The following is a 16,048-nucleotide window of genomic DNA, read 5'->3' as shown; positions in this document are numbered from 1 at the left end:
TGCTATTTTATTGTCATAGAGTGAAGCTGTAGTAGACAAAATACAGGTTTGTGCAGAGTAAACACAAGGTTCTTCTAACTCAGTACACAGGAAATACAGAAAACACCTGCTGTACAGTAAAACACAGGATTCTTCTGGCTCACTACACTTAGACTGACTTGATTAGAAAGTGTTTCATGGTTTTAGATTATGCTTCTAAATATTGATTATACATATTGATGATACTTTATTAAATATCCAAATATTAGTTACACATATTGATTACACTTTATCAATATATTCTATAAAACCACTAAAATATGGAAAACCTTTTGGGAATTCTTGAGAGTCCTTAACTAAAGTGGATTTGCAACCAAGTATTAAAAATGACAATGTAATTTGTGATTATGTTAGTGTGTCCATTACTTTTGGCCACTGATACACCGTTTACCGGACTTGCATAGCCTACATGTAAGTATCATCAAATTAAGGCTGAAAATCTGCACTTTGCGCTCATATTCATTATTTAATTTCAACTCCAATATGCTGCAGTAGACATATTTATGACGGTGTGTGTAGGCTATATATCCGGCTCTAGGGTATTTTGATGAGGTCTAGTCTAGCCCCTTTCGTAAAAAGTTTAGGCACCCCATGGTCTAGACCGACCGCAGATCAGGTCAGTCAAACGCGCATGCGCATTACCACACGCCGTTTTTTTTTGTTTGTGTACGCGCAAATTCAACATTGTCTGCATAGCATTTGTTTTCACAGTTATAATAGCAATATAAATACTGTATTTCGTAAAAAATGGGAAAGGAGCGAAACTCATAAAGTGGAGGTCAACGCTTTACAGAGCCATTTACCAGCTACGCACTACTTGTAAGTAAAGTTTCATGTACAACTGATTTGTGCACGCGGACAACACAGTGGACATAGTGAATTGTTGTGCATGCAGAGGATGTAAGTAAATATATCTTTTGCAGATGCACACGGTCTGGGTTAGTGATAGAGGGACTAGCAACACGCTGGATTACACTTATTCTTTTGAAAGAAAAGTGCGAAGCGTAGTAGTTGTTCCAACAAAGATACTTTGGTAATTTTAATCTAATTATGTTCTAAAACATGTAAAACAGGAACATGACAGGAGTATTCTAAAAGCGACTCATGTAAACACCTTAATCACATTATTATCTTAATCAGAGTAAGGTCAATAATTAGATTACTGCTGTCCATGTAAACGTAGTCAATGAGTGTTTACACCCAGGTGTAAAAGGCGTGGTGTCAAAGCATAACTTTTTTTTTTTTAAATGTAGGGGTTAATTTTTTTTGATGCACCGTGTCAAAAACTGTCCGACCAATGAGATTTGCGCTTTTGTTCACATGCCCAGAGCTGCTGAAGTTACATAAAAGTGCATAAGTGTCTTGCCGATGAAGATGCCAGGACCCGCCATTTTAGTGAGAGTGAATATGTGACATACCTGAAATAAAATACTCACTGCTAATAAATCCTTCTGCCTACACACATAAACAAGGTATAATTTGAAAGCACCAGATTCAAAATGACACACTAAATACTATATGTATATTTATTCTGTTGTGGCTTTTTTTTTTTGACGACTCTGAAATGCAAGCATGTATTCTAAGTGATCCATTTAATTCTTTCACTGTTGTTTTCTACACTAAATAACATTGTTTATTTCTTTGTCTTTTCTCTGCAAATGATAATCCGCTGACTGATAGTCCATTGTATTTATTTTAAACCTGACATATATATGTGTATATATAAGTATTCTTGACCTCTTATTCAAATAACTAAGTGCCCCATTATTGAGTTGTTGTATTATCATATTGAGCACAAAAAAGACTATACATAGTCAACACTTCATCAGTATGTAGTAACATTAACATTTTAAAGTTGCCTTATACCCACCCCTTCCCCCCAAAAACAAAATTATATTTAAAAAATAAAATAATCTGGGTCTTCCCATAAGTATGTGAATGCTATTTCTGTGACTTTGATATAATTCAAGTCATTATTTATTTTAAAAAGAGTATACTGTTTAAATGTAGAACTTTAAGGATTTAGCTTTAAAGACGTATTTGTTGCAGTGGCCAAATCACCAAATACCTTACATTTCGCGAAAGTGTATACGTGCTCTAGCGAGTTCACATAGTGTGTGAATGGCTTAAAGACGTAAATACTGGCTATCTTCTTCTTCTCAGTGATAAGCAGCTGTCAGAAAGAGAAAGTTGTGCAGCACAACCTTGTGTATGAGGTATTTCTGCTTTTCAATAAGCGCCACCTACTGTCAGGGAGTGAATTTGCACTTTCATTCAGTGCATCACCTGCATTTAACACGTGGGTGTGAACACAAAAAAACGTGGCGAAAAATGGATCGTTTAATGCGCTGTGAAAAACGTCACCAAATAATAAATAATTGGCTTGGTAACAGGGGGTTGTAATTTACCGCGAGCTCAAACACGCGTGCGAGCTCCAATAACGTGGTCGGATTTTTGGTATAATCCGACAACATTATTAACAGTGTTTCTTAGAAGATTTTAATTGCTTTAGAAGCCATGGAATTTGAACCTCGTCATTATGGTAAGGGGCGTTACATTTATAACATGTAAGGTTTTTGGCCAATCACAATCCCGTGGGTCAGCTGGCCAATCAGAGCACTCTGGGCTTTTCGGAAGGAGGGGCTTTGGAGAAATCAGATCGTTTCAGGCAGCCTGGGAATAGAGGTACTGCAATAATGTACAGTATGTGACAAATAATGCATTTTTTGTACATTAAAGCATGTTAACTTATTTGATTACAACCAATAAACAAAATAATTCATATTTACAATCATAAAATCATGATAAAACCGCATTAAAAAGCAGAATATGACTCCTTTAACCCACTGTACAGCCCACCAGTTCAGCCATCATTGCTGCTGTGTTACATGATGGTGGGCAGGTTGGGTTCATTTGCATGTTTTAGTAGTAATGCTGAAAATCAGATGTTCAAAAATTGCCACAGTAGGACTGAAGAAACCATGAGCCAATTAATAACTACAAGAAACTTATATGGATGGTAACGCATTCTGGAAAAATTACTTATTTCTAGGGATGCACTGAAATGAAAATTCTTGGCCGAAACCGAACATAATGAAAAACTTGCCGAAGGCCGAAACCGAACACGTTTTTTTTTCGTGTTTTTCCATTTATTTTGCCATTTTTTTCACCATTGCATAAATTAAATAGTCAAAATGTGCTTTTTACTATTTTGTCTTGCTTTTCCAAGAAAAAAATTAATTACAAAAACTACAATTTCAAAATATTTATTTAACACTGAACATTTTTTTTTTCATTCCAGCAGGCATAGGCTACCAACAAGGCACAATATAACTTTAAATAAATAAATGAGTAAAATAAAAATATTTTGATGTGGTCATCTTTGAGCCCCCCTTGAATAGCCTATGTTAGGCCTATAACTGACTGCTGAAAGAATGTAACACTCTGTAGCCTAAAACAAAAAAGTGCATTAAAAAGTGCATTAATTCAACAAGAGTGCAAAAAATGGTTCTGTTTGGTTATATACGGCTGATTATATTGGGGATCTATACCGCTCGCGTCCTTGTACACCTCGCGGAGTATTATAGTAGATATAGTATAGTTAGATACGTTGTTAATGTTATTTTCCTTGATAGATTTAGTTAGTTTAAACTATAGATTAGTTCATTTAGTCCCTGCTGGTTTTTCCGCTCCCAGTCCATAGTACTAGTTCATGTTTCTTGTTTTGTGTTTTGACCCTGTTTTCTGTGACCGTGACTTTGATTCCCTTTGCCTGTCTTGACTATGTTTTTTGGATTACGATTTGGATTTGTCTGCCTGCCCTTAAATAAATACGTCTTTACCCGCTTCCGTACTCTACTGCCTTACGTCTCGCGACGTGACAGAATACTCCGGAACAGAAACAAAAAAGTAAACATCCGAAGAGCACGTAGCTCGTGCACGTGTGTGCCCCCTCATCGAGGTTGTGACATTCGCGCGTCTCACTCTGGTTGCTAGGCTATTTGGTCACATCATGAAACACGTCATTGTTCTCTTATTCGGCCGAACACCGAAAATGCTTTTTTTTGCTATTTTCGACCGAATAATTTCGGTTGCCGAACACCCGGTGCATCCCGACTTATTTCCTTCTCACCCCTGAATATAGATGGCCGCCCTAATTGGAAAGAGATTGGCTTGACTTCTATGCACTAATGAAAGTGAGTGCATTGCATCTGGGAATTACATAAAATTGTGACATAATGTCAGTATGTAATTCTTAAAAAGCAATATTCTGCTGATGTTTTTCTCTAAAGAGATCACCTGACATAAGATTGAAGTGTTTGCTTTTCAGCATGGAACATTTTCCGCATTTTAATAATGAATGCCGTTGTGTATTGCATTTAATGTTGTTAATTAATGTTAATTGCTTTTCTTTAATGAAACCACACATTGCAAATAATGCAGTGACTAGATTGCTTTAAAGGTGGACCACATTCACTTCAATTGCATTTAATTTACATAGTGCTTTTAACAGTTTACATTGTCAAAAGGCAGCTTTATAGAAATCCAGAAACAAGATTTTTTTAAAATAAAAAAGCCAGAGGTGAAACTCCTTGAGAGGACATAAGGATCTTCAGTACGAACATCAGTCATTTTTTATTTCTGTGCTTCTGATACATGATTGGCTGATTAGAAAACTGAATAAATGAGCAGGTGTACAGGTGTTTCTATTAAACTGGGTGGTGAGTCTATGTGCATATACACAAACATTCTATCATGAGTAATTCTTAATATGCAATTACAGCAGATGGTGTGTCTCTGAGCAGGATGACAATGAAGGAAAAAAGTTCACACAAGTGAGTAGCTGTTAAGGTTGTATGAATAACTTACTTGGAAAGCCCTTGTGAACAGAAACTAAGAAGAGAAATAAGATGACGCATTATATTTGGGTTGACAATGGCTATAACAATTGATGACCTTTATCTCTCTATTTAACTAGGCATAAACTCAAGCATCGTGTGGGGATAAGCAGGTCAATAATTCCACCTGTACAAAACATTGTTGGCTGCAGGATAAAGCACAAGTGGAAGGAGGATTGTTATAGTCCGATATCACATTGGACTGGGACAGTGCTAGACCAAATTCCAGTAAACCCTTCCCTCTACCTTATCAAGTATGATGGTTTCGATTGTGTATATGGCCTGGAGATTCTCAGAGATGAGAGGGTTCAAGGTCTTGAGATCTGGCCTGACAGAATTGGTATGTATTTTTAAAGAAATATGGCATTTTAAATGTTTTTCAGTAGTAGGCCAAGGTACAAATCAAGTACTTATAGATATTCATAACTGCTTACAATTAGGGCTACAACAACTAAATAATAAAAATAATCGACAACCAATTTCATAATCAATTATTTGGGTCTGTGACATCACTGTGGATAACCCCGTCAGTGACGTCACTTCACAATTGTGAAAAACGCATTTCTATGAATAAAACACCTGAAAAACAGCGAAGGTCACAGCGTGAGCTGCTGCGGGAAAAGTGCAAGATCCAGGTCGTCCAAAACATGAGTGTTTTATATTAAACGCTTCAAACAAACTTGTAAGTGTATTAACATGGCTCGTCATGTCAGCTGCTGCGACAGGTGCGTGTGCTGTTTAATGTGTTCCAGACATGTTTTCTTCAGCACAGAAATGACATTTTTACCTTTATATCCTTATCTGTAGATGTTAGAAATTCACGCCAGTATTTCCATTTTACATAAAGGCTCGTCCTGACCGCGAGTGAGTCTCCATTAAACTTCACTGAATGAGGCAGAGTCCACGCATGCACGTCAATCAAACAGCGTGCAATAGAAAGGAAGCGCAATAACTCTGACAAAAATATTCATTTTGATTAAATATGTTGTTTGATGCTATATTTAGAACCAAAAGTAATTGTGTTTTTTTATGAGAGCAGTAACTGTAATGGGGTTATAACATGTAATTGTACATAAATGTAAGAAGTGTCATACATTTACAGAATAAAGGAACATGTTACGGTATTCAGATGAGTGAATGTGTGTTACTACAAAACATTCAATCTCTTACCAGTTAACGCTTTTGTTTTTCTTTTTTAGCATTTTTAATATAGTGTTTTAACTTCTGCTTTAAAGCTTGTGGACAATCAGTTGTTTTGTTTTTTTGTTTTCAAAATATAATGTTAAAATTTTAAGGACAACATTGGGCAGAATGTGAAATATGTTTTTTTGAAAAAATACAGAAAATAAAATCTGGCCTTTTAATCAATCTAATCGATTAATTGAAGAAATAATCAAAAGAATAATTGATTGTCAAACTAATTGTAAGTTGCAGCCCTACTGACAACCCTTAAATCAGTAGGGGAATGTCCAATTAATATACTACAACATAAACTCATACTAAAGAGATGGAGCTCATAGCACCTGTGAGCAGCAGTGGAGTCTGTCAGTGTAAAAGCAATGGTGATATCCACAATAACTTAGAAAAATTTATTGTGATGCCATTTGTCAGAATATCTATATTGTGTCATCATGTACAGTAAGCTAGCCCTTATGTGAAATACCATGTACTTTGGACATTAAAATATATTTTTATAATTGTGTAGTTTAACATACTTTTTTGTCTTTAAAATATATGCAGTTGTTATGCCCTCCCTTTTCATATTAAATGATTAATTTTGTACGTATTGCACATATACATATGTCAAAGTATCGCTTAAAAAATCATTGAACTAAGTTTTGTCATAGATTCAAATCTAAATGTTGTTGTTGTTATTATATACTGTATATCATAATAGATTTTTGTTGTATTGGCCACCCATATTTCACCTTGTCTTTTGCACTTTTAATAAAATAGCATCTTGCTACTATGATTACTAAGTTGTATTAACAGCTATATTATCCTGTATTCTAGCTCCATATCGAATAAGTGATGCTCGTCTAGCTGAGAGAATCTTGGGTCGAGCTGTGGAGCACCAGTTTGAGACGGACGATGGATCAAAGAATGGCTGGAAAGGGTTGGTGCTTGGCAGTGCTCCCATCATGCCCACATGGTTTTTCATTACTTATGAGAAGGACCCTGTTCTTTACATGTACCAACTTCTTGAGGACTATAAAGAAGGTGACCTTCAAATACTCCCAGATGTAGGTGAGTGATTCTTACTGTGTTGAACTCATGTAAAGCTTTAAGTTGGGTGTAATTCATTAATGACTTAACAAAGATTAAGTCAGCCTGTATTTAAAGTCAACAAATGCAAAGCACCTAAAATTGTTGCGCAATCATGTTTAGCAGGTGGAAGGTTATCTAGAAAGGGGAGCAGTTGCTCATGTAGCTTAAGCGTGCATCATTGTTAAAAGGGGAAACTGGAATAAACCAGCACACACAAACTCTAATGATTAAACATATTCATTCAAAAACTGTGTAAGAGGCCTAAACCATGCCCTATGGTATGCTTATTCACTTCTTCAGCAAGACAAAAACTTTACTGATATTGGCAATATTCCATCAAAATACATAATATTAAACATTACTTAGGACAAATATGTCCCTTCTCATTACAGTTGAACATATGGGTCATAAAATTCACCCAAAGCATAACTTTCCAGTGTTGTTTCTCCCCTTTTTTTTGTTTCTGGTGCATATGTGTGGTCACATAGTACAACATCTATGGTCACTAGTCAGATATACTAGTCTAATTTATGAAATGTTTGCAAATGGTACAGAAATTATGCTGCTCTTAAAGTGGATTGCATTGAGAAATGTACAGATTTTGATATGATTTTTTTTGTGCAGCTCTAACTATGACTGTGACCTCACGTTGGTACAGTATAATAGGTCCATGCTACATCACACTTGTCCTCTGACCATTGTCATCAACCCAAGTGGCCAAGGTATTCTGGCTGTCCTCCACTTTGCTGTAGAAATGTTACATGTGTAACCTTTTGTTCTACTTTATAAGTTTATATGTTCCATGCTGCCACAGAGGATTCCTTTAAACCTACCGGAGGCTGTATGTGGAAGTCATCAGGAGGGTTTGTAACATGACCTGACAGTGCAGCCCACCAGGTAGAAATAGACAGCACTCATAAACACTGCTGGACTTTATTGGGTGTGAGAATCACGCTACGGTGGTTTTCACACTGGGCACGTTTGCTGCAGTCTGAATCCGAGAGCGATTGTTCCCAGTGCCCCCTGCATTATTGGTCTGGTTTCAGACTCATTGGATTCTGTTGAACTCCGGTGCATCTGTGTTCATCTGATCACAAACACATATGGAGAACACAAAGTGACTCACCATATTTTTTGTTGGTTTTTTAAAATTATTTTACACAGCAGTGGACCTCATAAAAATCCCTTGCCACTCATGGTACATGTGTGTTGTGGAAACTAATGATGTCATAGACTGAAACACATGCACAGGTTGCTTTATTTCCTGAACAAGTGCAGACCTGAGTACAAGTTGCATTCACTCACGGGAATCGCAGCTCAGTTCCAGTGCAACCGAACTCATACAGGTAGTCCCGGGTTCCTTACTGCAATACGCTTCCCGGGCCACATGACAGCTTTCCCCTTACAAATTGTTCATGCAAACCATGGTGAGGATGAGAATACTGGTGCTTTTCTTTACTGAGGATGAGAATCACTCAAAGTCCTGATACTGTTCCATTGAATCACTTTTTAAAATTATTCTACACCGATGATAAGACCTGCTCAAAGTCCCGATTCCTTATGATCCCCAAAGTCCTCACAGTCCTCATGACCTGTATTTGATTATGCCTGTGCAATCATTTCCTTTAACGAACTGGACTAACCTGTAAAAGACAGCAGAGTCCCCTTTATGGTGTTTCCCAAAGCACACGATAGCTAATCAGTAAACATAGGGGTAGCTTGGGCATAGTCTAATCTACAGGAGCGGATCGATAAATTATTTAAAGCTGCAGTGCCAATACTATTGGCAGAAACGTAGGCGGATTAAGCCACGATGTGACATGTTTGAACTTCAGTCCTCAACATAGAGACTGTGTGCTAACTGATAATGCATACAAAATCTTCTTTACATCAACAAGGACTGCTGCAACAACACAAAAGGTCTGCTGTTTATTTGCATTGGCCTGATAAGTAGGCAGTTTTAAGACAGAATGTGTGCATCTGTCATTATGTTTGTGTCCCACTGCTGGTTGTTGTAAAACACCACTGCCATACTGGCCTGCAATAGTATGTGCAACCCCCCCCCCCTTAGAGGTTCCTAAAAAATGTTGCAACATTAGTGACACAGCTAAGTTACAATTATCATCTTTGTGATTGACTTTTAGTCCTAATTCTTCCATCTATAAGACAGGGAGCTTTGTCTGGCTTATCACCTGCTGTCCAGATAAAATGAATATGCACAACCCTGGTGTTGCAGGGGTTCTAGCTTCTACAGCTAAAACAAAGAGTATGTCTCCCTGCTAATATTTAGCTTCTTACACTCTTAAAATTAAAGGTTCCAATTAGAACCAAAAAGGTTTTTTTCAGCCTGATGCCAGGAGAACCCTTTTAAGTTGCACAATGAACCTTTTACTCTCAAGTTCTTTAGAGAACCATATATTTACTGGTGCCTTAAAAAACCCAGAAATGGTTCTTTACAGCAGTGCCACAAGGAACCATTTTCTCATAAGTTCTCTAAAAACCCCTTAGTTCGTGCTTTAAGGAACCAAAGTAAGGTTCTTAAGAGTGATGTCAGGAGAACCTTTTCCAGTTCCACAAAGAACCTTATAGGGTTCACTTTAACCTGTTATGGGATGATACCTTGAAGAACCAATACACTGCTCTGAAGAACCTATAATAAAAGATAAACTTCTTTAATCTCCAAAGAACCATACAGATGCATCTAAAAAATTAGAATATTGTGGAAAGTGGAACTTTCATATATTCTAGATTCATTACACACAAAGTGAAATATTTCAAGCCTTTTTTGTTTTAATGTTGATGATTACAGCTTACAGCTCATAGAAATAAAAAATCCAGTTTCTCAAAATATTAGAATAAAGAGTTTATAATACAGAAATGTCAACCTTCTGAAAAGTATATTAATTTAATTAAAAGATCCTTTTGCACGTATTACTGCATCAATGTGGCCTGGCATGGAGGCAATCAGCCTGTGGCACTGCTGAGGTGTTATGGAAGCCTAAGCTGCTTTGATTGCGGCCTTCAACTCGTCTGTATTGTTGGATCTGGTGTCTCTCATAGATTCTCTATGGGGTTCAGGTCAGGCGAGTTGGCTGGCCAATCAAGCACAGTAATACCAAGGCCAGCAAACTAGTTACTAGTAGTTTTGGCACTGTGGGCAGGTGCCAAGTCCTGCAGGAAAAGGAAATCAGCACCTCCATAAAGCTTGTCAGCAGATGGAAGCATGAAGTTCTCTAAAATCTCCTGTTAGACACTGCATTGACTCTCGACTTGAGAAAACACAGTGGACCAACACCAGCAGATGACATGGCACCCAAAATCATCACTGACTGTGGAAACTTCACACTGGACTTCAAGAAACTTGGATTCTGTGCCTCTCCATGCTTCCTCTCTTCTTCTCTCCTTTATTCTAATATTTTGAGATACTGTTTTTTTTTCTTTTCCATGAGCTGTAAGCCTTAATCATCAAGATTAAAACAAAAAAAAGGCTTGAAATATTTCTTTATTTGTAATGAATCTGGCATATATGAAAGTTCCACTTTTTGAATTATGGAAAACAATTTTCCATGATATCCAATTTTTTTTTTAGATGCACCTGTGTAGCTCAAGTCAAGGACCCTATACAACGAAAAATGTTTCTTGACAAGAGAAGGTTCTTTGCAGAACCTATGGTGCTGTAAAGAACCATTGATGAACCTTTATTTTTAAGAGTGTAGATCCAGAATGGGGTAGTTTCCATCTTGTTTTTATGCCTCCTTCTTTTGGAATCAGATAATCTCTTAAAGTGAGGTGATCTGACTGTTTCACCAGTAGTAAGAGCAGTCAGTATAGCCAGTTGGTGTGGGTCTTGCATCTTTGTGGGGTGCACCCATGTGTTTGGTATTGGTGAAAATGTAAGCTATTTTCAGATAAGATTCTTCTTTCAGATAAGATTCACTTTCTGTGAATTATGGCCTGGAAGCATGGTCATGTCCTGATCTAGCACAAACTTTAGTGCTTTGGATTTCTACTGCAGCACCACTGTGGTCCACACTCTCTTATGTAACTCCCTGCATCCACTGTTGTCGTTTTTGAAGTCCAGCTTTGCTGGATTAGTGCAATGGATCAGAGGGTTTCATTTGAGAGTGACACTTTTTGAACAAGTCAGTAAGCTGAACAAATCACTCCACTACTTCCAAATGCATGCCAAGGAATGGGGTTCTAAAGCAGTCACGTCGTAGTGTGCTTAAACGAAACTTCATATGTTAATGGTCACATTTTTATGGCAGAAAGACTCAGGTACCGATACATTTTTTCGAAGTAGAGTGTATTGTTTCTTTAGCATTCATTCCAACATAAAGTCCCCTTCGAAAGTATTGGAACAGCATGGCCAATTCTTTTGTTTTTTGATATACACTGAAGATATTTGGGTTTGACATCCAAAGATGAATGAGATGTTAGAATTTCAGCTTTCATTTCCTGATATTTAGTTGTAGATATGTTTAACACCTTGGAATATAACACCTTTGTTGGCAGAACACCCAATTTTTGGGTGAGAAGAATTATTGGAAGAGACAATCGTCAAGTAAATTAAATACTTATTATACCACGTGGCTGTTGAATTCTCAATTCTGATCAAAACGTTGAACAGACATTCTTTAGGTGTGCAATTATTTTTCAGTAAATGCACAGCTAAAGTAGTTCCAATCAGATCTTGACCACATTATAGTTCTAGATTACTTTGCCAAGATAACTGAAATAATGGAAAATTTTGCCTACTGTCCACCACAGCACACACATTTAACAACAAGCAAAATAACAGAATTTTCCAGAAATAAGGAAGTAATAATTGAGGACCAGCCATTGAATTATTAGAAAAAAAATAATGCACACCGAGGTGGGAATGTGGCCACGTGGCAAAGCGGAGGCTTTAGCCATTCATATGCAGTTATTGTAGAAAAGAGAGATCAAGAAAAAAGAGAGTGAGTGCCTGAGAGAGCACGTGTGATTGCAGTAATGAGACAGAAAAGGCAGTGAACAGTTATAAATATCCATCCATCCATCCATGTTCTATACCGCTTATTCTTTTCAGGGTCGTGGGGAACCTGGAGCTTATCCCAGGGAGCATGGGGCACAAGTCAGGGTACACCCTGGACAGGGTGCCATTCAGTTATAAATGTTTATTCATTTATTCATTCTTTTCTGCAGTAATAAAAAAAACAAACAAAAAAAAAACCCAGTGAACAAGGCCTATAAATATTTATTTATTTGTTTGTTTGTTCTCTCTCTCTCTCTCTCTCTCTCTCTCTCTCTCTCTCTCTCCAGTAACTGCATATCAATGGCTCAAGTCTCTATTACTAGTTCTAAAATGATGTTTTGGAATTAGCAATGGAGGCTTGAAATGGGATGCATAATAAATTAGTTCCACACAGATGAGCGTTTTAAGGAAAAAACCTGACAAATGTATTGAGGTGTGATAACTGTGGTATAAGCTGAATAATTGACTCGGGTCTGTTGAATTATTAGAAATTAATGTACACTCAAGGTGTAAGGGCCACTCCACTTGGCGGCCGCATCATCACCTCAGGGTGTGCATTATTTTCTAATAATTCAACAGGTCCATTGTAAATGATTCCTTACTTATATGGTTGCATATCCCTTGCTTACAATTAATGCATCAAGCTGCTAGCCCACTAACAGCAAACATTTCCAGGCTTGTAACTGCATCTTCTTTCAGTTGTTGTTTGTTTTGGGGGGTTTCTCCCTTCAGTTTCCTCTTCAGGAGGTGAAATTCATCTCAGCTGGGGTAAGTTCTGGTGATTAACTTGACCAGACTAAAACCTTCCACTTTTTTCTCCTGATCAAGTCCATTGTTGTGCTGGCAGTGTGTTTTGGATCATTGTCTTGCTGCGTGATGAAGACCCTCCCAATTAGATTGTATGCATTTCTCTGTAAATTAGCAGACAGGATGGTTCTGTAATTTCTGAATTCATTCTGCTGTTGCCATCATGAGTTACATCATCAGTAAAGATTATGAGCCTATTCCAGAAGCAACCATGCCTTGACTCTACCTCCACCACATGGCTTATTTCTGTATTTCTTTGCAAATTCGAATCTGGCCTGGCAATTCTTACTGCTGATGAGGGGTGTGCATCTTGTGGTATGGCCTCTATATTTTTGCTCTCAAAGCGTTCTTTGAATGGTGAATTGTGAAATGTATACAAATAGTTCTAAGATTCTACTTTGCACTCAAGTTATTGCTGACAATATAATTTGTACTAAAAACCTTTGTTTTAAATTGAAACGGAAGTATTTTTTTTACTTGGAAAGCAACTATATTTCTGATAAATGTAGGATAGGTAGATATCTTAGGAGCACAACCATACTCATAATGTGAAAATGCAAATGTGTACCTTAAATTTTTCCATTTTACAGAAGACCCCACTGAAGTGAAAGAGGCTGATGAAGTTTTTGACAGTCTTGTTGGAAAGCAAGTGGAATATTCAAATGAGGATGGCGCACAGAGGACCGGCACGATTATTCATCAGGTTCAGGCTAAGCCATCCGTCTACTTTATTAAATTTGATGATGACTATCATATCTATGTTTATGACATGGTTTGAGTTTAGACATTTGACACTATGATACAGTGAACATTTCTTGCCTTTTACTGCTGTTTCTGTGAATGTTTTGTATATGAAAGCCTTTCCGTTATTGTTTAATTTGGCTGCCAGGTGTTGCTGTTGTGAGGCTGCAATGAAGTGGTTTTACTATTAATTATTTGTGACATTGGTTGTTGTCTTGCTTGCTCCCTTGTGGATGTGCAGCCAACAGCAACTTGACTGGTTCTTGTTTGCGTTCGTTAGTTTTTCATTTGCTTAAAGATGTTGCTGTTACCTTTCGAAGAGTAATTTTGTCTTTCCTGACACTTATATCGTGGCCTTATTGAAAGGCATAAAGTAACCATATGTACTTAATTGTTTTCTATTAAAGGAATAAACTCAAATATGATATGTATATTTATTGGACCTCTTATTTATGTTGTGGTTATGTATTCCATTATTCTGAATGTTTTAAAATGACTAACTCAAATGTATGAACTCAAAAAATTAATTAAATAAAGCAAATTAAATCAAACTAATTAAATGATATATCAGGAATGGTAGGGTCTTCCAGACGTTGCAAGAATAAAAAAGGGAATTATGCACCAACTTCCTGGTGTTTCTGATTTTCAGAAAATTAAGCATATATGCACAATTAATTCTGGTCATATACTGCAAACCTTTTTATTCTGGGCCTTAAATGTTAGACTAGCTTTTATCTACTGTACACTCATCTGTATCTCATATACACTATATATCCAAAAGTATGTGGACTCCCCTCATAATTATTGCTTTAAGGAGTTTCAGTCACACCCACTGCCGGTGCATAAAATCAAGCACACAGCTAGGCAATCTCCACAGACAAACATTAGCAGTAGAATGGGTTGTATTGAATTGACTATTATTGTGAAATGGATGTGTCTAGGAGGAACAACTGCTCAGCCAGAGGTAGACCATGTGTAAAACTTGCATACACTCTGTTGTATCACTCACCACATATTTCCAAACTGCCTCTTGAAGCAACTTCAGCACAAGAACTGTGCATTGGTAACTACATGAAATGGGTTTCCAAGGCTGAGCCGCCTTACACAAGCTTAAGATTATCATCCGCAAGTGTCGGATGGAGTGGTGTAATGCATGACTGGTTATTAATATTAATATTAATGCCCATGGCTTTGGAATGGGATGTCCAACAAGCTCATATAGGTATGGTGGTCAGGTGTGCACATACGTTTGGCCATATAGTATGCACACAGGTAATTAATGTTCCATCTTCTCACAAATTGAAACGTTATAGTATGTAGCTAAAACAGATTTAACCCTTTCACAAACAAGTGTAAAAATGTACAAATTTACAGTCCTCTCCGAAACCATCACCAGCAACCTCCACAAGGCAGGAATGAAGGCATTAAAATCCACCGTTTGAAGAAGACTTTAAGAGCAAAATTATAGAGGCCATACCACAAGATGCAAACCACTCATGAGCAATAAGCATCGCCAGAAAGGCCAGATTGGAATTTGCAAAGAAATATTGAGATAGAGATAGGCCACAAAGGTTCTGGAACCAAGATGAACCTATCAGTTTTGTGCAGACATATCAGTTTTGTGCAGATTACTTTTCTTGCAATAACACACATGCAGAAATCTCCCTTGCTCGTGTGCAGATTTGCTTTGCTTTTGCACAAAATGTGCACACATTTACAACATGCTTATTGATAACATTTAATACCTAAAATATCTTTAAACAAAATATTCATCATAAAATGTATGCTTTATGCCTGTCCAAATACAAAACATTAAAAACAATAACTGAGGCCTAATACAAAACAGTATTATTTGTGGAGTGGTCATTTGTGTAGTGGTGTGAGAACAACAAACTGCTACTCAATGTGTCCAACTCCAAGGAGTTGGTGGTGGACTATAGGAGAAAGAAGACAGTAACCCAGCCCATATTCATCAAGGGGGAGGAAGTCATGGTGGTCAGTGATTATAAATATCTTGGTGCCCACCTCAACAGCAGACTGGACTAGAGAACCAACAGTGAGGCAGTCTACAAGAAGGGTATGACCAGTCTGTGTTTGCAAGAGTAGCATCAGAGCTGGTGATGCAAAGAAGCTCAATAAGCTAATTAGGAAACCTGGCTCCATCCTAGGCTACAAACTTGAAACCCTGGTGATGGTGGTGGACAGGCGGATAGTGGACAAAATTAGGAGGATCTTGGACAATAGCAAACACCTCCTCCATGTTACACTGGCCAAACAG

General features: G+C 37.3%; 1 protein-coding gene across 2 annotated transcripts; it reads left to right on the top strand.

Moving 5' to 3' along the window:
- Nucleotides 1–396: 396 nt before the first annotated feature.
- spinb (spindlin b) lies at nt 397–14,201 on the top strand. 2 transcript variants are annotated; one of them, XM_053624960.1, is made up of 5 exons: nt 397–858; nt 4,823–4,874; nt 5,018–5,277; nt 6,951–7,184; nt 13,620–14,201. In XM_053624960.1, the coding sequence occupies exons 2-5, from the start codon at nt 4,846–4,848 to the stop codon at nt 13,805–13,807; spliced, it is 711 nt and encodes a 236-aa protein (XP_053480935.1). In that variant the 5' UTR covers nt 397–858; nt 4,823–4,845; the 3' UTR covers nt 13,808–14,201. The 2 variants fall into 2 exon arrangements, with proteins under 2 accessions (XP_053480935.1, XP_053480936.1); XM_053624961.1 differs by lacking the exon at nt 397–858 and adding an exon at nt 885–939.
- The last annotated feature ends 1,847 nt before the right edge of the window (nt 14,202–16,048 follow it).

This window comes from Ictalurus furcatus, chromosome 5 (genome assembly GCF_023375685.1).
Source record: "Ictalurus furcatus strain D&B chromosome 5, Billie_1.0, whole genome shotgun sequence".
Taxonomy (NCBI): Eukaryota; Metazoa; Chordata; class Actinopteri; order Siluriformes; family Ictaluridae; genus Ictalurus; species Ictalurus furcatus.
This window is presented reverse-complemented; position numbering and strand designations above follow the sequence as displayed.

What these genes read in the sequence shown, in the direction of transcription:
- spinb (XM_053624960.1), top strand. Translation starts at nt 4,846, where the DNA reads ATGACAATGAAGGAAAAAAGTTCACACAA. An exon ending in GATCTGGCCTGACAGAATTG is followed by an intron (nt 5,278 to 6,950) that starts GTATGTATTTTT and finishes CCTGTATTCTAG; the next exon opens with CTCCATATCGAATAAGTGAT. An exon ending in TCAAATACTCCCAGATGTAG is followed by an intron (nt 7,185 to 13,619) that starts GTGAGTGATTCT and finishes TCCATTTTACAG; the next exon opens with AAGACCCCACTGAAGTGAAA.